Source organism: Lissotriton helveticus, chromosome 6 (assembly GCF_964261635.1).
Source record: "Lissotriton helveticus chromosome 6, aLisHel1.1, whole genome shotgun sequence".
Classification (NCBI taxonomy): domain Eukaryota; kingdom Metazoa; phylum Chordata; class Amphibia; order Caudata; family Salamandridae; genus Lissotriton; species Lissotriton helveticus.
The window spans coordinates 689173888-689197457 of record NC_136067.1 but is presented as its reverse complement, the minus strand read 5'-3'; the positions used below and the strand labels follow the sequence as shown (position 1 = coordinate 689197457).

General features: G+C 45.3%; 1 protein-coding gene across 2 annotated transcripts in view; it reads left to right on the top strand.

Annotated features, from left to right (window-relative positions):
• Window positions 1-18028, top strand: part of CEP162 (centrosomal protein 162) — a 977479-nt gene extending 959451 nt beyond the window's left edge. For both annotated transcript variants that reach the window (XM_078648156.1, XM_078648158.1), the window contains one exon: window positions 17660-18028. In XM_078648156.1, coding sequence (XP_078504282.1) covers window positions 17660-17878 — 219 coding nt within the window. In that variant the 3' untranslated portion in view covers window positions 17879-18028. The remainder of the gene's footprint in view (window positions 1-17659) is intronic.
• The last annotated feature ends 5542 nt before the right edge of the window (window positions 18029-23570 follow it).

Sequence of the window (23570 nt, the reverse complement as noted above, 5' to 3'; positions counted from 1 at the left end):
GAACACGAGAGAAAACGTATGAAAGATACGAAAATGAAAGTACTAGTTGCACAATCTGTTCCTCAAGACAGTCAGAAGAGGGGTCCGAATCAAGCCAGTCATCCTGCAGCTCCCGTTAAAGGGAACTGCAATTATTGTAAACAGCCAGGTCATTTTATAAACGAGTGTGCAGTTCTGAAACACAACATAGCTACTGGTAAGACTAAAGAAAGACCACGTCCGCCGAGACAAGAACAAGTTTCACAGACTCCTCAGTCACAGAATGCACAGCAGACAGTTACAGTACCGCAGCCTATTGCTGCAACACAGCACGTTACATCGCAGATGTACCAGTATGCACAGTCCGAGTATCCAGAGTATCAGCCATATTCATGAAACAGCCTAGAGAGGGAGGTAGGCTTGCCTCTCATCGAGATACCTGTAGATCAAGAAGGTCCCTATGTTCACAGTCAAGTATTAGGGAAAGACAGAAAGTTTTTGATCGATACAGGGGCAAGTAGGACCACAATTAGTCACGCCGAAGTTCCAGGGGCTCCGCTCTCAGGCTCAAGAAATGTTTCCCTTGGATTTTCAGGAAAGCCAATAGTTAACGAGATATCAAAGCCAGTTACTCTAGAAGTAGGTCCATTGTCCCGCACTACTGATCTGTTACTTACTAAGTCATGTCCAGAAAATCTATTAGGCATTAAGACACTGAAAGAGTTAGGTGCCGTCATATGCTGTTCCCCAGAGGGAATACGATTGTTCCTACGTGACTTTAAGGGTCACTATGTATTACGAGATTTTGATTCCAGATTGTCTAATGTTCCGCAGCATTTATGGGCGCAAGGTCCAACTGATGTAGGTTATATGCAAATCACACCCTATCGTGTGACTCTCAAGCCAGGTGTAGTGTTACCACGAATCAGACAGTACAGATTGCCACCTGAGGCTGTAGCAGCCTTATCCAAAATTATTGACGAGCTCATGGCTCAAGGAGTAGTTGTAGAAACTGACTCCAATGTATGTAATTCTCCGATCATTCCAGTCATGAAACGTACTGATCCAAATGCACCCCCAGTATATCGATTAGTGATTGATTTACGAGAACTTAATAAATGTATTATTCCTCAGTACCCAGTTGTCCCAGATATCTCTTCCCTGTTAACTGCTATTGATTCCGAAGCCACGTTCTTCACTGTCATAGACCTCAAGAATGCATTTTTTAGTGTTCCTATTCATCCAGACAGCCAGTTTCTTTTCGGATTTTGTTTAAATGGAAGGAGCTATATGTTCACACGCGCTCCTCAAGGTTTCACAGAAAGTCCTAGTATTTACAGTCAAGCACTTAAGAGACAACTAGACAACATTCACATGCCAACTGACACTGCCCTGCTCCAGTATGTCGATGATCTACTGATCACAGCCCGTTCTGAACGTGCTTGCGAGCGAGCATCCCTGACAGTTCTGTATTTCCTAGCCGAGATGGGGCACAAGGTGTCACCTTCGAAGCTTCAATTCTGTGTCCAGCAAGTGGTATACTTAGGACACTTGCTGTCCAAGAGGGGTAGGCAGTTGACACCCGACCGTATCCAGTTAATAGCGAGTCTTCCCCAGCCCAGAACCCAGAAGGAGGTACGTGCCTTTATCGGCCTTACTTCTTATTGTAGGCAATGGATTCCCCAGTATGCATTTCTAGCCAAGCCACTGATACAGTTAACGACACAGGAGGCAGCCGTATCGACTGTCCTCCCTTGGACATCTGAACATACACTTAGTTTCAACGAGTTAAAGAAAGCCCTATGCCAAGCTCCAGTTCTAGCTACACCGAACTACAGTAAGCCTTTTACACTTTTCGTTACTGAACGTGAAGGTACAGCATTATCTGTTCTTACACAAGATCAAGCAGGACAATACAAGCCCTGTGCTTATTTTTCTAGCACATTAGATCCAGTCGCCCAGGCGTTGCCTGTGTGCCTCAAGTCAGTTGCAGCCACAGCACTAGCTATCAGACAAAGTGATTCCATAGTTTTAGGACATTCCCTGACAGTACAAGTTCCACATTCCGTGGAAGTTCTTTTGAACCGAACACAAACTCAGCACTTGACAATTGCACGTTTAACAGGTTATGAATTGACACTGTTCCAGCCACACATAGAAATTAGACGCTGCAACGTTTTAAATCCTGCTACACTGTTACCATCAGTTAGTTCAAATTCTGACCCACATGACTGTGTGGAAGTAGTTAACATTACGACAAAGCCAAGACAAGACCTGACAGACATTCCGTTACCAGATCCTGACCTGACACTTTATGTGGATGGTTCATGTATGAGAACTAGTACAGGAGAACTAGTCGCCGCGTATGCCGTGACTACTGACACCGAAGTTATTGAAACACACCGTATTGATACCCTGTCCGCTCAAGCAGCAGAGCTAGTTGCTCTGACACAAGCCTGTATACACGCCAAGAACCTGAAAGTTAATGTTTACACAGATTCACGTTACGCATTCGGAGTTGTACACGACTTCGGAGTGCTCTGGCAGGAGAGAGGTTTCATGACTTCTCATGGAACCAAGATTCAGCATGGTCTCCTTATTCAAGCTCTGTTAGATGCCATACATTTACCGACATCCGTTGCTATCATGAAATGTAAAGCACATACGAAAGTTACTGACATTATTTCCCAGGGTAATGATCTAGCCGATCGCACAGCCAAGCTTACAGCACAGACTCCAGACATTCCAGTTAATCAGACACATACTCCAGATCCGACTACATGCATGACAGTTAAGGACCCTACACAAGATGTCATAGATATCCAGTTACATGCTATTCCCGATGAAATCAAGAAATGGTCCGAACAAGGAGGGGTCCAGACAGATCAGGGATGGTTAACGAAGGGTAGAGCCACATGGTTTCTCCCTGACTCTATGGTTCAAGTCATTATCAATACCGCACATAGTCCAGCACATTTAGGAGAAAAAGCTATGTTAGACAGTATCCAGAACATTTGGTTCAATAAGCATTTACGAGCTGCAGCCAAGCAGAAAGTCCGTACCTGTATGATATGTTGTCAGTTTAATCCAGGTAAAAGTGTCCCGGTGGAACAAGGTGGTTTCCAGCCCCCTGACCACCCTTTTGAGGTCCTCCAGATGGATTATATTCAAATGGAGCGATGTCGAGGTTTCAAGTATGTCCTTGTAGTTGTATGCGCTTTGTCCAGATGGACAGAAGCATATCCAGTCCCAGATTACACAGCAGCGACCACTGCCAAGCAGTTGGTTCATGAATTTTTCCCTAGGTATGGACTCCCTAGAGTCGTATATTCTGACAACGGTCAGCCATTCTCCTCAGAGTTAATGAAGCACGTTTCCCTGTTGTTAGGGTACCAGTGGAAGTTCCATTGTGTACGCCATCCTGAAGCAGCCGGTCTAGTCGAGAGACATAATCAGACCCTGAAAATCCGTATTGCAAAAGTCTGTAAAGAAAAAGGTGTGGACTGGCTAGTAGCTCTGCCAGTCGCTTTGTTTTATATGCGCATGGTTGCACATTCCAGATCAGGTCTGTCCCCGTATGAGGTCGTATTCGGCCGCCCCCCTAACATGTGGGGTACTCCTAGACCCCGAAGTATTACCGATGTTTCATGTAATATGATGACAGATTACCTAGCTTCCTTGATGTCTGCCCTCAACTCATGTCGTTCACAGGTTGCTGCCGCCTTTCCAGACAACACCGAGGTGGCACCGCATGAAATCGTTCCAGGTTCCCTTGTGATGGTCCGAAATTTTGACAGATCAAGTCCGCTGGAGCCTCGTTGGAAAGAGCCACGTCAGGTCCTCTTGACCACCCGTACTGCCGTCAAGCTGGAAGGCAGGAAGGGGTGGGTCCACCTTTCTCATGTAAAACTTTTCAATGGATTGAAACCCGTTTCTAAAAACATTTCCAAGGATTCCCAGGATTTTAAAGACTGCCAAGACATTGTTTTAAAGGACTGTCCCGCAAAAGACATTGTTACAACCCCTTCCCTGTTAGAGAAAACTCCGCAACAGGAGTATAAGTTAAAGCTCAGGTCTAGTAAAATAAGTCAGTCAGTTTGATTGTATAAGTCCTCCCCTAGGTGAAACGGTTAGATTGTTTCTGACATGTATAAAATAGACCCCCATAGTGAGAGAGTCAGTCAAAGTTCAATCAGATGTATCGTTTTTCTAAGTTTCATATTATTCATCAGCATTATGATTTCCTGCACCAGCTATGCGTTCTATTTGTATTTTCCAGTTCCTCATGTAAATAAGTCTGCTAATGCTACAATAGAGCACACGTTTAGTGATCTGCCTCCTCACGAATATTCTTACCGCCTCGCTATGCGTAACAACACATTTATCCGTATGTTACATTACTCACACCAGACCAGCAATGCCACTAATTGTTGGGTGTGTGGTCGACTCCCCCCTTTCCAGACATCAAAGGGAGTTCTGCCACTGTTTCCTTATCCATTCACACATAATGGTTCGTGTGGAGCATGGTCCACGTTAACGTCATCCGCAACAGATATGTCTTTTCTTAACAGTACATGTTTCCCAGACAAGCAAGGTCTCCCCCACAGAACAGGTTTAGATCTAGAAAATGAAGTGTATAATTTAGGTAATTATTCGTCGAATTTCATGGTCCTGAATGTTCAGTCTGATACTACTCCAGACTCACCTGCTATTTCAGTACTACCAGTCAAAGGCGAATTATGTGTCCGTAGTTATGGTTCTGTACACGTAGGACATAGTGAATGTACTACTGTTATCAAGTATAGTGACAGTGGGAAATCTATTTTTAAAGCTTCACGTCATTCTTATTTTGTTTGTGGTCAAACCGCATATGTTCGTCTGCCCCTCGATTGGGAGGGAACCTGTTATATTGCCTTCCTACTGCCACCTGTTTTCCTAGCCCCACCTGACTACCATAGGAATTCCTTCCTAGTACATATTAGACACAAGAGAAATCTCCCGATTGTCGATTATACTGAAACCGCCGCAGAACAATTCATTGATATAGATAAAGGTGTTTTCCCTTATTTAGGTACAGTTGTAAATAGTAAGCTAATCCGTAGGTTAACAAGAACCCTTGAAGCTGTAGTAGATGAGACTGCCTCCGCTCTAGGTAACTTAACTGAAGAGCAATCCTTTATGAGAATTGTCGTTTTACAGAATCGTCTCGTCCTTGACGTCATACTGGCCGATAGGGGCGGGGCCTGTAGACTCATCGGATCTAGTTGCTGCATTTTCATTCCAAATAACGCGCCGTCTGTTTATTCAGCTATAACCAGACTTCATAAAATTGCCCATCTGTTACATCAAGATCCAGGCACCTGGACATGGTCCGGTTGGTTCTGGAATATAATTTCCGCATGGGGATGGAAAGTCCTGTCCTTTCTAAGTATAGCAGTAGCGATCATATTTAGCTGCTGCCTCTGTATACAATGTGGCCCTGCGATTTGCAGCATGTGTGCTACCTCTTGTATTCCTAGTCCTAAGCCCCGTTCTAAATCCCGTTCCAAGATAATTCGAGACGAGCAAATGGTACTGTATGAAATGATAGACGGTATCATGAATATTGATGTTTCCTGATGGAAACGTAGTGACAAGGAGGGAATGTGGAAAAGTAAATTTTGCCATGTTCTGTGTCCCTACGCCTCATCCATCATATGTTATGTGTGCATGACCAATATGCATATGTTATTCCCCATGTCCGATTAATGACGCAATTACAGTTGTGTCCACCTCTAGTATGTTAGTTTCCAGTCCTCGTGAATACTACGAATATCAGGCCTATGTAACGTTACGTTGCCACGTTTCTCAGTGTGCACGTTATTCCATTATAAAGTCCCCGTTTCCAGGCCTCAACAGGGCCTGGACATCAGATTCAGCTCCTGTCTCCTAAAAGCCTCGCTGAGGAGCGATACAGCCCCCACCTGTATCCTCGACCCTTCACTTACTTCCTGCCTCGCAGTGCCCGGTGCAGCCTGGCTCTGCCTCTGAGTCTGCCAAAAGTATGTTATAGTTCCAGCTATCAGTTCAGTCCTCCTTCTCTGCATTCCTAAGCTACTGAACTGCATCAATAGTTTCCGTCATTGTCTAGCCTTCTCGTCTCCATGTTAGAGAAATACTGTATTTAATGGTCATTTAGTATTCTTCATCACGCACTACATGTAGAATAATGCATGGTCCAGTCTTAGAATCAAGTTAGCTTTTCCCCTCATGACTTCTAGTTTATATCAACATGTTCCCTAAACATCAGATACCAGATAGGGTTTAGGTACATGTCGCTCCGACCCTCCAGACTTTAGTCTCTGCTCCTAGCACAGAGTTCATAGCCCCCAGCTTCTCCTAGTGATACGTCATTGCCAGTTTGCGCGCACCATTAGGTTAGAGGTCCCGGCTCCTTAGGTAGCCCCCTCCTATGTTTCCGCCCCATTCATGACATATTCTGTTACGTTTGCACCACATGTCTATGTACACGCCCAGTTACACATACTTTTACTGTTATCTTTCGCGACTGCTACGCGTCACGCCTTCTGCTCCACCCACTGCTACGCCTACTGCAATGTAATGCTATGTGTTTGCGCTATGTATATAAGTTCATGTATTGTTATTAAAAGTTAGCGCGCTCATCCCAGACCAAGCCCCAGCAGCTGCTGGGCCTCTTTTCCCCTGCTGGGTCATCCTATGCAGGTTGTCCTGATCCTGTCCTTATGCTGTAATAAACCTGCAGAAACTCCTACTACCTCGAATCTTGACTCTTATTTTATTGAGCTATCTGTTATGCTATATGCCTAGTCAAAAATAGGGTATTATTTATTTATTTACCACACACCTCACAGTCAATGGGGGCAGCATCGGGGGGCCACAGTGATCAGTACTGCCAGTCTCTCCCAGCACTGCTTCTCTGTAACTGCGCCAGAATCACGCCAGGCCCACTGGTGCCATCCAGTGCCGCAGTACTCCCTCCCAGTGGGGCCCACACTCAGGGCCGGGCCGCACTCCCCCTCGCCTGCGTGTCTCAGCCAGCGATCCCGGAGCAGTCAGCATCCCTGTTTCAATCCCATGTGGGGGGCACAGGCCTCCACTGCCGCCGATGCTGTCATCTCGTAAAACCCCATACACACTCAACTTGGAGGTGCGGACCTTTTGCTCATCTGGCCGCCATTGCTGCTGGAATGGTGTAATGGGCAATACGCCGTCTCTCCTCGTGGCCACAAAAACCCAATTTGGGACCGCCTGGTCCCCGAGCTGCCAGTGCTGACGATTCTGGGGTTTGATGCTTGAATTTTGCGGGGAATCGAGCCAGATCACGAGGCCCGGGAGCTTCCAAACTACACTGCCTCCATCTTGCTGTGGTTGTTACGACCGACCCATTCATCTTATTGTTTTTGTTTTGTGGGAACGCAGCCACAGCTCACATGAAGACTGCAGTCTCTATACCTTAAACTTTAACAATCCAGTAACATACATTTTAATACATGACTAATTGTATGAAGCACACGCCATTCAAGTCAATCAACAATTATTTAGTCACACCTCCTGCCTAAAGTAAACCAGCGTGGGAGGTCAATAACTCTGGTTCTTCTGAGTGTATCTAAATCCATGATATATAATGACCAATGTGCAGCAAAGAAGTAGCTATTCTCAGACGCTGACCCGCGAATGCACTGGGACTACCTCATTATTTCAAGCCCTGCTCATCCATGGCAGTATATTCAGCTCCCAACATTATTTATTTGTAAGCTCAGCGTCTTCTTTGCTGCACCATTGGATGGAATACCGTCCCATGACGCACACCATTTAATGTTGTGGCCATTACTCACATTGAATTAAGAGACTCGGAAGAACCGGACTTATTGACCTCCCAACTTTATTTTTTTGGAAGTACAGTCACTTCCATTTACTGCATCACTAAAGGAAATACCGTCCCCTGTTGCACACCACTTATTTTATATATTGGATTTAGTCACACTCAGAAGAACTGGACTTATTGACCTCTCATGCTAGTTTATTCTAGGCAGGAGGACTGACTACTGAATCCTTTCAACAGACCAGCCATAACGAAGTTGTAGGGATACCTCCAGGAGATGACGAAACACGTGTTGACGTAAATGAAGTCGCCTGCAGAAAATAAAATGCAACAATAGAAGACAAGAAAAATATCTCTTATGATTATTACTAAGTTTGTTTGTTCTACAGAATTGTTGATTGGCTTGAATGGTGTGTGCTTCATACAGTTAGACAATGTCTCTCAATCTCAGGATTGTACCAGGGGAGTAGGGTGTATCTTCCCATTATTGAATGCATCGCGGGCGAAAACCCTGTTCCTAAATACACATATGTGATTACTATATAAGCGCTCGATACCTCACAAACACCCAGTTCTGTAACCAGTCAATTTAGTACATGGTCCTACATGGACTCTTCAGGAAGGACCGTTTGGGATGATATTTATGTCTATTCAACGAAAGAAAGAGAACTGAAGCTTGTACCCTTCTTGAGGGGCGACTGTCTGCTTTCAAGTAAGAGGCATTCTGATAGGTACATCTGCCGTGTGGATTCCTCACCTTGTGAATATCCCCTTGCGTCAGCAACATTCGGAAATTATTTTTTGTAGCTTCGCGCCGACGTGGACTCGGATGTCATAGAGGCACGGCATCGCTCGCGACTCCGCTGACGTCACCGACGCCTATAATAGGCCCACGCCGGCGTGATGACATCAGTTCCCTTTTTTTCCGCGTCATCAACGCTAACGGTTTCGGGATACTCAGTCGCTTTTGGTAACTCTGTTACTGTTTTTCTTCGTTTCTTTACTCTCTTGCCTCTTTGTCTCCTTATAATGTCGACAAAGAAGACTGGTTTTAAACCCTGCAGGGAGTGCGGGAAGATGATGTCCGTTACGGACCCACACCAGGACTGTATTTGGTGTTTGAGCTCCGACCACGACGTGGATGAATGCTCATCGTGTTAAAAAAATGAATCCAAAGGCCCTGCGAGAAAGGGAGGCCAAGCTTCTTGTGGCAAGACTGAAAGCCGATAAAGGAAAGAAGTCTTCAAAATCCCGCTCGAGGAAGTCGAGGTCGAGGTCAAGATCAAGATCTCGAGAGGCGTCGGCTTCGAAGTCTTCATCGGATCATGCTTCGAGATCACATAAGAAGCATAAGAAAAGGAGACATGAATCTCAACGTCATTCGGGTGAGAAGTCGGGCTCGAGGTCGAGATCACCCAAGAAGGTTAAGTCAAAGGTGATCCCTCCATAGGAGGTTTCGGATCGAGAAGGTGAGGCCTCACCTTCGGAGTCGCAAGTTCAATCTACGACTCCGGTTTCCGATCCGTTTCCGAAGCCGTCTCCGGCTCAAGAAGAGGTCGGTGAAGTTCCTAATGAGGAAGAGGAATCGGCTCCTGTTGATGAACCAGATTCGAATCTGCCTCGAGATCGACCTGAGGGTGATCATCCACCTTTTCCAGCACCAGGTCAGGATCCTTCGGCGTTCTTGAACGCTATGTATGGTGTATTCTCAAGGTCATGGTACCCCTCTGGTGCACCTTCGGGTCCCATGGGTCCAATGGCATTTAATTTGGGTGTGCCTCACTTCTTATGCCCCGGCACCTTTCATGACGTATATGCCGGCCCCGACTCCGCTGTGGCAGTACCCGGCTCCACCGAGGTTGACGCCGATGTCGACGCCGGCTCGACTGAAGTCGACGACTCCAGCACCGGCGTCGCCTGCTCCAAGCAAATCTCTGGAGCATCCTTCTAAACCTTCGGATTCGATACCGACGTCGGCTCCGGCGCCGTCGGAGTCGACAGTGGATCCGGCTGCAATCCGTGTTAACAGAGATCTAGGAGAGAAGCTCAACGTCTCCTAGAAGAACGAAGCTATTATGAGTCTCATTCAAATTTGGAGGAAGGTGAACTGGATGAGAATTATTTCGAGGAGCTAGCTGATGCTAGTGGTCTTGATTTTTCCCCAGAGTGGGTGTTACCATCGGGTCCAGATGCACCCTCTAAGGATGTTCAACCATATCACGTGGTAATGAAAAAGGCAGCAGGACTTTTGGGCTTGACATTACCTACTGTTGAATTTAAATCAAATCTGCTTACAGAGGTTCTCCATTCACCGAGTTCAGCTGTGGAACCATTACTCCCATTTAATGAGGCGTTAACTGAACCCATTATGGAGGTGTGGAAAAAGCCTCTTTCTGCTCCTGCTGTCTCAAAAGGTGTGGCTATAAGATATAGAGTGGCTCCTGAGGACCCTGCATTTTTATCATCTCACCCATCTCCTGAAAGTTTGGTGATTCAAGCTGCATACTCAAAAAAGTCAGTTGGTGCTTTTCCCCAAGTGCCTGGTGACAAGGAAGCTAAAAAACAGGATCAAGTGGCCAAGAAAACTTTCTCCTCCGCAAGTATGGCGTTAAAATCAACGAATGCCACTTGTCCTATGGGAAGGTATGTGCACGCACTTATGGACTCAATGCGTTTATTGATTCCAAAAGTTCCAGAAGACTGCAGAGGTGACTTTGAGGAAGTTTTATCTGATACTCAAGCGGCAGCTCGTCAAGTTATCCAGAGCGGTCTAGATACTGCAGATTCTGTTGCTAGGATCATGTGCACTGCGGTTGCCACAAGACGTTCAGCTTGGCTAAAATCCTCTGATTTTTCTGCTGATGTGCAGTCTGCATTGTTAGATCTGCCTTTTGATGGTGAAGGACTCTTTGGCAAGAAGGCAGATGCAGCCTTAGAGAGATTTAAGGATAGCAGGGCAACTGCTAGATCTCTTGGTCTTCAAGTGAGAGGTTCATCGGCCAGAAAATTCAGAGGTTTTGGACGCTCTTCTTTTCGTACCTATAGACAAGGTCAACAGCAGCAACAACAGCAGCAGCAGCAAAATACCTTGTATAGGTCATACAGGGGAAAGCAAAGGGCACGTCCTCGAGGGCGTCAAGCCCCTTCCTCCTCCACCTCCTCCAACCCCCCAGCCACAGAAAAGCAGCCCTAGATCCGCCATTCAGGATCATGTGGGTCCGGTGGGGGGTCGGCTTACCCACTTTCTACGGGATTGGGAATCGGTTACATCAGATCTTTGGGTTCTCAATCTCGTAGAAAATGGGTATGCCCTTCCCTTTCGGGAATTCCCTCCCAATTACCCTCCTTGCCAGGGATTTTGCTCAGAGGAATATCTGTTGCTCCTACCGGAGGAAGTTCAAACTCTGTTAAGAAAGGGTGCGATAGAGGTGGTTCCAGAGCAGGAAAGGGTTCAGGGATGCTACTCCCGGTATTTCCTGATTCCCAAAAAGGATGGCAGGCTTCGTCCAATCCTGGATCTCAGGATCTTGAATTGGTATCTGAAACAAGAGAAATTCAAGATGCTCACCCTTGCTCAGGTTCTTCAGGCACTGCTGGAAGAAGACTGGATGGTGTCGCTCGACTTGCAGGATGCGTACTTTCACATCCCCATCCTGAAGTCGCACAGGAAGTATCTCCGTTTTACGGTGGGATCGCAGCACTATCAGTTTGCGGTCCTTCCGTTTGGGCTTACTACTGCGCCTCGAGTCTTCACCAAGGTGATGGCAGTGGTGGCGGCGCATCTCAGAAGATCAGGGATTCCTGTATTCCCTTATTTGGACGACTGGCTGATCAAAGTAGAGTCGTCAGAGAGAGTGCTCCATCATCTGCGAGAGACAACCCAGTGGTTGTACAGGTTGGGTTTTTCGATAAATGTACCCAAGTCTCACCTGGTGCCCTCCCAGCGCAACCTGTTCATAGGTGCTGTACTGGACACTACTGTATGTCGTGCATTCCCTCCTCCTCAAAGGATTCGCGACATACAGGAAATGATTCCTTTATTTTACTATGGAGCGGTCGTTCCAGTCCTGAAGGTCCTTCGCCTGCTCGGTCTGATGGCTTCTTGCATTCTGTTGGTCAACCATGCACGCTGGCACATGAGGGCGCTCCAGTGGTGCCTCCGCAGGCAGTGGTATCAGCACAACGGAGATCTCAGGGAGTCAGTGAGGATCTCCAGAGAAGCTGCGGCGGATCTGTCTTGGTGGGGCGTGGAAGGCAACCTGTCTCAGGGGAAGCCTTTTCAGTTGCCTCCTCCGGTGGCCACAGTGATTACGGATGCATCCACTCTAGGGTGGGGTGCTCATCTGGGGGATCTGGAGATCAAGGGTCTTTGGTCTCCAGAGGAAAGGTTGCTTCACATCAACCTTCTAGAATTGCGGGCGATACGTTCGGCGCTCAAGGCCTTCCTCCCTTCCCTTCGCGGTCGTTCGGTCGACAACACCACCGCGATGTGGTACATCAACAAACAGGAAGGAGTGGGGTCTCAGTGTCTCTGCAGAGAGGCTCTGCGTCTCTGGTCCTGGGTTCAGGACCATCAGATTTGTCTGATGGCAAATCATCTGGCCGGAGTTCTGAACGTTCGTGCAGACAGTCTCAGTCGGCAGTTCTCTGCCGACCACGAGTGGAGGCTTCACCCGAAGGTGGTTCACGACATCTTTCAGATGTGGGGGACTCCTTGTGTGGACCTGTTCGCCACTCGCGAGAATGCTCACTGCCTGTCATTCTGCAGTCTCCAGTATCCGATGCAAGGAGCCTTGGGGGACGCGTTTCAGTTGAGTTGGGGAAATCAACTCCTTTACGCGTTTCCTCCCATACCTTTGATTCCTCGGGTTCTGAGGAAGATTCGCCAGGACCGGGCCCAAGTCATATTGGTCGCCCCGGACTGGCCAAGAAGGGTGTGGTATACAGATCTTCTCTACCTCTCCTCTCACCCGCCGCTCCGTCTCCCTCTCAGGGCAGACCTCCTCTCTCAGATGGAGGGGCAGGTTCTACACCCCCACCTCCAGACATTACACCTTCATGCCTGGAGATTGAACGGGGTAACCTGAATTCCTTTTCCCTCCCGCCTGACGTTGTGGATGTCATCTTGTCAGCCAGGCGTGACTCCACTAAGTCCATCTATTCTTATAGATGGTCAAAATGTGTCAAGTGGTGTGGGGATAAATCTATTGACCCTTTGAGAGCCCATTTATCTGATGTTCTACAGTTTGCCCTTTCTCTGGCGCAACAGGGGCTTGCTGTTGCCACAGTTAAGGGCTATCTTTCAGCGCTGTCGGCGTTTCTTTGTTTGCCTGTTCAGCCATCTCTTTTCAAATCTCCTGTAGTTTAAAGGTTTTTAAAGGGTCTCACAAATAAGTTCCCTCCTGTTCCTTTTATTGTGCCTCAGTGGGACTTAAATCTTGTATTGACCTTTTTGATGGGTGCTCCCTTCGAGCCTCTTCACAAATGTCCTATGAGGCTTCTGACTTTTAAGACAGTCTTCCTCGTTGCAATAACCTCAGCAAGGAGGGTAAGTGAGCTTCAGGCTCTTAGTTACAAGCCCCCTTTCTTGACCATTTATGCTGATCGAATGGTTCTTAGGACCAGGGCTGCTTTTCTGCCTAAGGTGGTAACTCCCTTCCATCTAGGACAGTCCATTACCCTTCCTACCTTCTATCCTCCCCCTCACCCTTCTAAGGAGGAAGAGAGACTGCACCGTCTGGACCCCAAAAGGGCGGTGTCCTTTTACTTGGACAGATCTAAAGACTTTCGTTTGGATGACCAACTCTTCATTGGTTTTGCTGGCTGCAAGAAAGGAAGAGCGGTCCATAAAAGAACTTTATCAAGATGGATCCTCCTCTGTATAAAGATCTGCTACTCTTTGGCCGGTAAGGAACCACCAGAGGGTATAAGGGCTCATTCTACTAGAGCTAAGTCTTCAACCTCAGCATTGGCTAGAGTTGTTCCTGTAGAGGATATTTGTAGAGCGGCAACTTGGTCTTCCCTCCACACTTTCGCGAAGCATTACTGCTTGGATTCCAAAATGAGGAGGGATGGTCACTTTGCACGCTCTGTCCTCCAGGATTTCCTGGTTTAGAAGTGTGGACACCCTCCTCCGGGAGTGGGGACTGCTGTGGGACTCTATTCACAAGGTGAGGAATCCACACAGCAGATGTATCTATCAGAAGAACAAGTTACTTACCTTCGGTAATGCTTTTTCTGGTAGATACAATATCTGCCTGTGGATTCCTCACTGACCCGCCCGCCTCCCCGTTGTCCACTCTTCTATACCAGAGTTTCTGTAATGTATTTATTTTATTGTCAAGGGGTTGTTTATTTCAAATGTTTTATTGCATTTGTTTCACACTGTGTGTGTTTTACCTTGATATTTGTTCTGCGTATACTTTGTATATGTCTACTGTCATTGGTCCGTCCGTGTGCCTCGAAGGCACGGAAAAAAGGGCGGAACTGATGTCATCACGCCGGCGTGGGCCTATTATAGGCGTCGGTGACGTCAGCGGAGTCGCGAGCGATGCCGTGCCTCTATGACGTCCAAGTCCACGTCGGCGCGAAGCTACAAAAAAGAATTTCCGAATGTTGCTGACGCAAGGGGATATTCACAAGGTGAGGAATCCACAGGCAGATATTGTATCTACCAGAAAAAGCGTTACCGAAGGTAAGTAACTTGTTCATTTGGGCCTCTGTGCGTCCTTACACAAAACACCACATCATAGATTCTGATTATCAACTCCACTGTTTTCTCCATTTCTTCAGGTGTAGTTGTTTCTTGTGCCCTCCTTATTTGATACGTCCTGCTACGGGACTATTTCAAAAGATGAGTTACCTGTGTGAAGAAGTATATACCATTTACCTTTGTAAAACGTTTCTTGATGGATAGTGTGCTTTACGTAAATTCATCACCACCCTCCATCCTTTCTGAGTGTGTGTCATAGTATGTGATGTATGTATGTTTTATTTCTGTAACAGTTTTTTGCAACTTGTTCTCCCTTTTGCTCTTTCTCCTACTAGCTAACCTCTGTGTAGCGGAGAAGTATGGAAGAACATATGCCATGGGTGACATTTGGTGCCTTTGTGTCACTATTATTTTACATCTGGTGACAACTGGTCAGCACTGCAGTGAGACTCATTCAGGTGCCACCTAGCTTCCACTGGCGGTTAGTTTTCCAGTCTGAGACCTAAGATTATTGCATGAAATAATCTGTAGGAAGACAGAAAATCTGTCCCGTTAAAATTGAGGCTGTTCTTTATAGTGACCATTCCTTTGTGATAGGTAATTGTATTTGCACCCTTCCTTTGAGAAGCTGCAGTATCCTATTCTGCATAGGTCCTATGTGTATCCATTGTGTGAAGACGCATGAAATCACTGTTGTCAGAAATTCTCATCAGACTTCCCTTTTTGTACAAAAAGCACAACACTGTGACCAAGAGTCCAGGGATGCCCCGGCACGGACCACACTGCACTATGCGGTCTCTGGATCGGACAGACATGTTTGTGTCCCTTTATCTCACCTGGTCTTTCTGTACTATGCTTCCCCCAAATGAGGATGCGAATAGGGTATGTGCAATTTTGTCGTCCGGTTTGATGTGTATGTTGCTATATTTTGCATTATGTAATGTTAATGTTTGCTGTGGTTGTTATACCACCTTGTTTCATGTGAAGTAAATGTGTTATTTCCTAAATAAAGAAGTTGAGTCTGGTGCCTTTGTAGGGGAAGATAGGACCAACCAGTTTGTAAGCATCGTAAACCCCATCACCATTGCATGAGTGAGCACACTAATTCTCATTGGACTGTCCTTTTTATCCAATGAAAAGCATGAGATAGTCTTATTGCAATTACACCTAAGGTATGATAAGATTAAGCATTGTATACCCAAGTACGGCATTTTATATCTAGGAAGAGATTCGTACCCCTAAGCAATGTTAGAATATTTATTCATGGGAATGTTTTCTATAGTTTTATGTGTCTGGTTACTGGAGTAGTATACGTATGTACTGCTCCATATGCCACAGGTCTGTCATGAATTGCCCGGTAGAGCCGAGCGAGTTTCCCAGGGTAGTGCTGATTTGAAAGGTCTCAGCTCTGCTCAGCAAAGGTAAAATAGTTTTATTGGGAGAGTACCAGCACTAGTAGCATACTGGTGCTCTGGGATACTGAGTACCTGCACTTCTATATTTCCATTTCAAGCACTGATTTATATACTGTTTCATGTGCCCACATACAGCCCTCGGGAACCATCTTACTTGAAAGGTTCAGTCCCTAATAGTTTGGGTGGGCTCGAAGATGCGTGCCAGGAGGGAGACTTTCTCGTCTAATGCTTCGGTCCTTCACCAAACCAAGCCAAGCCTTGTCCTCTGTGCTTGATAACAGGTTGTTGCGACCTCTCAGACCAGGATGCCATGTGAGCTTCTTGCTTTGTGTTTATACTTCTCCCGTGTAATTGTGGTCGACTGCCTGGCGTGCAAGCATGGAGGCACTTGGAAGATGGCGGCCTTTGACACGGTGCAGGACTTAGCGTGTGACACATCTTCTGTGCAGGATCTCTTCCTCCCACGGCTGCGTGACGTGCTGGAGATGAGGCGGTGTGAGAAAATGTCTCGCTCTTCGCTCTCCCATCCTCTCAGCAGTCAACGGGAAGCTGCTAAAGGGCAAACAGAAGGAACAAGGGGGAACCACGAATCCTGTCTCCTCTCTGCCGGGACGTAATCTTTATCAGATTTCAGGCCGTAGTCTCGAGAGCCGATAACTCTGCGAGGACTGTCAGAGTTCTAGCTGCCATAAAAGATGCTTAGGCTGGCATGTCATCCTCGGATGTCTTGCTTCACACTTCTAAATGGAAACTGCATATATAATGTTCATTCTTGGCTCAGTGATGCTAGCTTTAACAAAGATGCGTTATTGTGTTGGCTTCCTCTGGGCTTTAAAAGGGAAAGACTCACTGCAGTGGTGAAGGGATGGAAGTAGAGCTAATAAAATGTGTTCATTTCCACTTAGATAAGGAGAACAAAAGCTGTGGTTTGCTCTCCTCCTAAGTCGTCGTAATGCACACCTAGGGATCTCTGGCACGCCTACTTGGCACCCCAGTTGAAAACATTTCCTGGAATCCCAGTATTGTGCCCGTGTTAAATTTATTGTGCAAGTTATGGTTTGCATGGTTGTTGTAAGAGTTCTGGATTGCGGAGCAGAACATAACTGGCAAATGTAAGGGTTTTTTTTTTGTTTTATGTTGGAACTAAACCTGTATTTTAGCTGTTTTTCAGATGAATTCCAGATTTTTTTAAAACACGTTATGGTATTTTAAACAATGCTAACTACATGGTACATCGTTATCTTAAAATCTGGCTTGGATCCTTCACTTCTGGACCTGCGCTGGATACACCTTTTCTACACTAGCTCTTAGTTAATACATTTTATCTTTAGTGCCTATAAGAAATGTTTTTGTAAATTTTTCTGTAACCCCTGTTTCGTTGTGTTTATCTGTATGCCAGCGGAGGCCATCTTTAATACATTAATTTACTTTTTCCACACCAGTAGAGGGGGGAGATGGTCACTGCCTCTGCTACAGGAGTGATACAAATAATTGAATGGACTTTCAAGAGCCTGTTGCCAGTATCAAAGTGCCCACAACTCTGCAAGTTAACCTCTAGGCGGTGTTTAGTGTTGAGTAATGGGAGCTTTGCTTCTCAACATGCCTGGAGCATTAAAAGGCTTGCCTGAGGATCAACCAGTGAAGAAATAGAGGGACAAATACTAATCTGAACTACAGATATTGAGTAGCTGCTTCTATTTTGTTTTGCAGGTAATTCGTCAGACGCGCACAGTTGTGGAAGAAGAGCAAACACAAGAAGTGGAAAAGTGGAAGGCGCTTGCGCACTCGAAGAACCAAGAGCTGCAGCAGTTCCGAATTGAATTGGACTCCATACTGGATGTACTGCGCGAACTGCAGCGGCAGGGTGTTGTTATTCCAGCTCGGGACCCTGCTCCACCTAACCCTCCTGGAACGTTTTGGAATGCATGACTTGAAGATAATTCGCAGGCTGGAGCCTAACTTCTGTATCCATCCACCTAGGAACCTACCACCTTTATCACAGATGATGTGCCTTGAAATGCAAAGACTATTGTTGAGTACTATAAAACTGTAATTTATGTCACTTAGAGTATGGAATAGTTAATTCCAGGGTTTCACAACTACAACAACATATGAGCGGCAATGCAGCACAGGGAAAATGGCAGCATACCAGTGACATAGGCATAAGGATTTACCTTGGGTTTATGGAGCATAAGAGACTTTAGCGGAAAGGTCAACACATCACACCTCAAGCAACACCCGAAAGCTGCTGTCCCAGTGCACGCTACTGTCCATCTATATGTCTTTTTTCCTGCTTGCCTGAAGTTTCGAGGGTATAAAGCCCTCTAGGATGCGAGCAGCATTGACACAGTTTGCAAAAAGCAGTGGGCCGCAGTGCCCTGGTCTCAAAGAGCGTCTTTTTCTCGTTTGCTGGCCATCAAAGTATCAGCAGTTTATTGCTCTATTACAAGCAACCAAATTGTCACATCCACCACCATTTTAGTGGGATTATTGCAAGGGGCTATGGTAAGGGTGACCTATAGGCCGTATTTCAAAAATCCATCAGATTAGCAAACCCTGCATAGTAGCTAATTTCCAGTTAGACACTGTGAATAATTGTGTCAGTTGCACTCGATAAAAAAGCTACGCATTGTGTTCCCACTATAATGTTTTAGCAGAATTAAATCTTGCATGGATTAACAACCACCCGTTGGAAACCACGATTCAATTGTTATTGAATCTACCCCGTCTCCCAGAAGGGCAGAGTGATATAGATTAGTTCTTCAGATACTCAGTGTGTCACTACATTTCAAAGGTAAGGTGCATTGACCTCGATATTTCAACTCGTACAATTCATAGGGTCCTGAGCAGGGGTGGCCGCAAGCAATTTACATTTACCCATCAGACGTGCCCCTTAGACAAGGGGTCATGAGTCCACAATATTACTTGAATGTCAGTGCTGCAGAGATAATTATCTCCACCTTTCGAGTACATACAGGATGTTGTATAGTTGTACGAATTACTTGACTAGTATCCTTAAATTGACAAATTGTGATGCTTTAAACCGGCCTCACTACAGTGCCTTATCATGCAGCTAGATTTATAAGTGTTTTTAATTATTTATCGTTGTTTTGTTATAAATGTATATATGAAAGTTTAGTTTTTAAATCCATGACTACATTTATTTAATATACAGTGTATTTTCCTATTGTGAGTTTGTTCTCTTATTTTCAGTCCATGCTTTACGTCTTGAAATAATTTTGAGGTTTTTGTATCCTGTGCACAAGATTTCTGTTGCTGGAAAATATATATATATATATATATATATATATATATATATATATATATATATATATATATATATATATATATATATATATATATATATATATTTATTTAAGAACATTTTATTGGTGTTTTTCAAAACAAAGTAGACATTTCCTGTACAATCAATGATGGAGTATCCAAGAGAGCAATGCGTGCCACTGGCACCGTCTCACAACAGACCAATCTATATAAAAAGCACCTGTTTCCGTCTCTCTGTACATTATCTGCTTGCTTGCCAAATCCACCGATAACCAGCTTCTGCCCTCCCCAACTGTAGAAGGATGAACAGTCCCAACATGGCCACCTGGAAGTGAAATTTGCCAAAATCGGTTGTCCTGTGCCCTTGTATGCCCTAGTAGATCCCAACATTACAGTGTCCAGGCTAATTATAGGGGGGCTCACCTTGTGAATGTCAGTAAAAAAGATCTGGCAACTTCCAAAAGGAGGGAGGGCCTTCCTAAGCAGGCCTCCATTAAGGTGCTGGACTTGTGGTTTCCACTTCACTTCGAAGGCCAAATGTGACCCATGGATATTGCTAGTCAAGCGCTAGTCATTGCCAGAATAGCCCACAGTCTCTGGTGCCAATGTATGAGTGGAGGGCATTCTGTTTTTTTAGTGGTGTGATATGGTTAATTTGGTGGCTCCAAGGATTTGAAGGCACATTTGCCATTCATCTTTAGAAAGAAATGCCAAATTGCAGAGATTCAGCTCAAGGAGCATCACTTCTGGCATAGTGGGTAGCAGAACATTTAGGACCTTGTGGAGTAATTTAGAAAAGGCCTCCTAGAACAGCTTGAGCATTTGCCATATCCCCCTATATATGAAGCACTTCACCTACAGCCCCACACACCCCAAACATCTAGAAGAATCATTGTGATATACACACAGAGTAATTTATCAGGGGTGGTCCTATCCAAACCATACTTTGTAATGCATTTCCCGCCCCAAGGAGGAAATGGAGGAGAAGTGTATGTCCATTTGCAATTTGTCCCATCTCTCTGTGTCACTTGGATTCCCAGCTTACCTTTCCATTCTCTATTATGTCGCCGAGATTGAGGGGCATCGTGTGGCAAAATAATCTTGTGTAGTTTCAATATGGTGCCCCGTGTGCCGAATAATTTAGGCAATTGTTGTTGAAATGGGCTTGTAGCTATAGTGGCTCTTGCCCGGTTATGTGGTTGCATGACCCAGTGCCAAATTTGGATACAGTGTAGTTGTCAGTTTCAGGATGCCGTATGAGGCCACACATTGCTGGAACGTCTTTGGTGTGATGGTGTCATTAATGGCCGCAATCACTGTGCAGCCATCTTCTCTCCATCTAAGGAAGGCACTGCCCTCAAGTGCGGACAAGAATGCCGGATTATGGTGGATAGGGGCGTAGGAGCAAGCATAAGCTAGTAGGCATGGTGTGTGTGTACATATCTATTCTATGTCCGTAATTTTTTGGTTACCGGGGTGCTAATGTACCCACTAGCTTTCATAGGGGCTTCCGTACAATGGCATGGTCCACCTGGTTCCTGTTTTTCCTGGAGAGCATAGTGGACAGCTCCAATAGCATCCACAATTGGGTAGCTGCATAATAATGTGAGATGCTCTGGACTGCCAGGCCCCCACCACTCTCAATTGGGGCTTAAGTCTCTGAGGAAGCCTCGATACTCCACCCCTCCAGATAAATGTCATGTTTATGTTTATGCAATTTATAAAGCGCACAACTACCCAAGGGTGTCTCGTCGCTAGGGACTGTCATTGGGCCATATGTATCAAAAAAGAGTTTTGCGATTATCAAATTGCGCTTTTCATCGAATCACAATTAGAGAATCGCAAAATGCAATGTATGTAGGATTTGCTAAAAGTTTTGTGAATCCTACATATTCCTTATTTGCGAATCGCAAATTGAGATTCGCAAATAAGGAATACCTTCCCATTCATTCTTATAGGCTAGGAGGCCCGTAGGAAAGAATGGGAAGGCATTCTCAATTTACGATGACCAATTAGAGAATCGCAAATTGAGAATGCAATTTCAAGGTTTCAAGGGTGCCAAAAGGATACACAGTTGCACCCCTGAAATATGCATGTGTGTACATTTTGCGGACATACATGCCCTAAGGGCATGTATGTGCGACATATAGCACTTTTAAAAAATCAAAAAAGTTTTTTTTTTTTTTTTGAGAAAACCGCAAATTACTACCAACTTGAAGTTGGTGGTAATTTGCAATTCCTTAAGGCCAAATAGCAAATTTCGGGTTCTTCCAGAATTGCATTTAAGGAATCGCAGTTTGCAATTCCTTAATTGCAGTCGCAAAATAGAGAATCGCAAATTTTTTAATTCGCTATTTTGCAAAGGCCTTTTGGGATGATGCATTCCAAAAGGCTTTTTCCAAGTCGCAAACGGGCCGATTCTGAGAATCTGCCTGTTTGCAAACAGGAAAAAGGTTTGATACATATGGCTCATTGGTTTTTGTTAAATATGTTTGAGATGGGGGATCTAGCAATTTGGAAGGGCCTGAAGATTGTATGGGAGATGTGGCAGTATGTTCATTTTAATTGCTTTGATGTTACCGAACCAAAAGAGCATCAGATTTCCCCAGGTCTGGAGTTCTTTAGTGGTGACTTTGATCAGATGTGGGTAGTTGGCAGCATTGAGGTCTCCTACAGAACATATAAGGTGGACTCCCAAATATTCCGTTGAAGATTTGGTCTACCAGAATTGAAAGTGGGGCGACAGTCTTTCAGTCTCTTCTGTTGCGAGTGTCAGATTTATATTAGTTGATCCTATAGCCACATACTGTCTTGAAGGCTTCTAGGAGGTTCACTATCACTGGAATTGAGGTGTCTGGAGCTCCTAGTGTCCGATGAATGTCATTGGCGTAGAGAGATATTTTAAATTTGTGCGGCCCAAATTTGATTCCTTTCACTGCATCTGTCTCTCGAATTAGGCATGCCAATTTTTCTATGAATAGAGCAAAAAGGAGCAATGACAGGGCACATCCCTATCTGGTGCCTCAAGTTAGCTGGGAATGGCTGTGGTAGATATCCATTCAAAGGGACCCTAACCTCTGGGTTGGTATAATTGAAGCATATAATCTGGAGGAACGCAGGACCCAGTCCCATTTTCTGAAGGATGATCCACAGGAATGTTCAGTCCACCCTGTCGAAAGCCTTCTCCGAGTCCAGTGAAAATAGTATCACTAGTATGTGTTTGAGAGGGTCTTCTCTAGCAGGTTGACGTTTGTTCATATGTTGTCATGAGCCTGGCGTTCCTGGGTGAAAACACTTTGATCGGGGTGATGTGTCAGGGTATGGAGTACCTCTTTCAGACGAGTCGCCAAGATCTTCCTGTGAAGGTTGGAATCAATATTTAGTATGGCTATTGGCTTATAAGCGGCACAATGCTTAATATCTTTATTCGATTTTGGGATGACTGTCACCACTGCCTCTCTTATTGTTTAGATTATGGCCTTTGCTGTGGCACATCTGCAAGGCCATCCGGACCCTGGGGCTTGTTGGGTTTTTAGAAACTTAGGGCTGGATGTACGTAGGTAATCGCTTGCGATTACCAAATAGCACATTTTTGCGATTCGCTATTTAGTAATCACAAGCACCAATGATGTACAAGTGTGTGTTTTATACATGTTGTGATTCTCAGTGGATCACAAATAGATCTATCTTATGAATATTAACGTGGTAGGTCTCGGTTTGCGACCCATTGGGAATCACAAAAATCTGTGATTGCTTTTTCAATAAAACAAACTTTTTTCTCTCCTTTTTTAGGTCGAGCCTAGCGCAGCACGCATGCGCGGGTCTAGGAAAACAACCTTTTGGAATCGCTTTGGCCTTTTCACATGCTCGTGCATGTGAAAAGGCTTGCAGTTACGAGCAGCGGCACGCACCGCTGCAGCTGTTTTCACTTTTGCCGCTACTTGGCCGTGCGCGCACCACTTGCGGGACGTTGCTGCTGCTTCCACTTTTGCCACCACGCTCCCTTGCTTGTTTTTTTTCCACTGCTCCGAGAGGCTTCTTTGTATCAGCCTGACTGCATGCTTGTTTTTTAATGTGGTGGATATTCACTGCATCTAGTGGCTATGTTTTATTGTGAAAAGCTTAATTTTTCCAGTAAGTTCATATAGGATCACTGGCGGTCTCTTGCTGTTTTCTTTTTTTTGGTTCACTCTTTCCCCACTTGTTTTACTTTTGTACAAGCAATTCTCAACCCTCTCATTTTCTGCCACGAGAAAGTGTTTATTATGGTATCGGGTTCCAGCATGATATTCCAATTGATCTGCCTTTGTTTCCCTAAAGCACTGCAGCCTACACA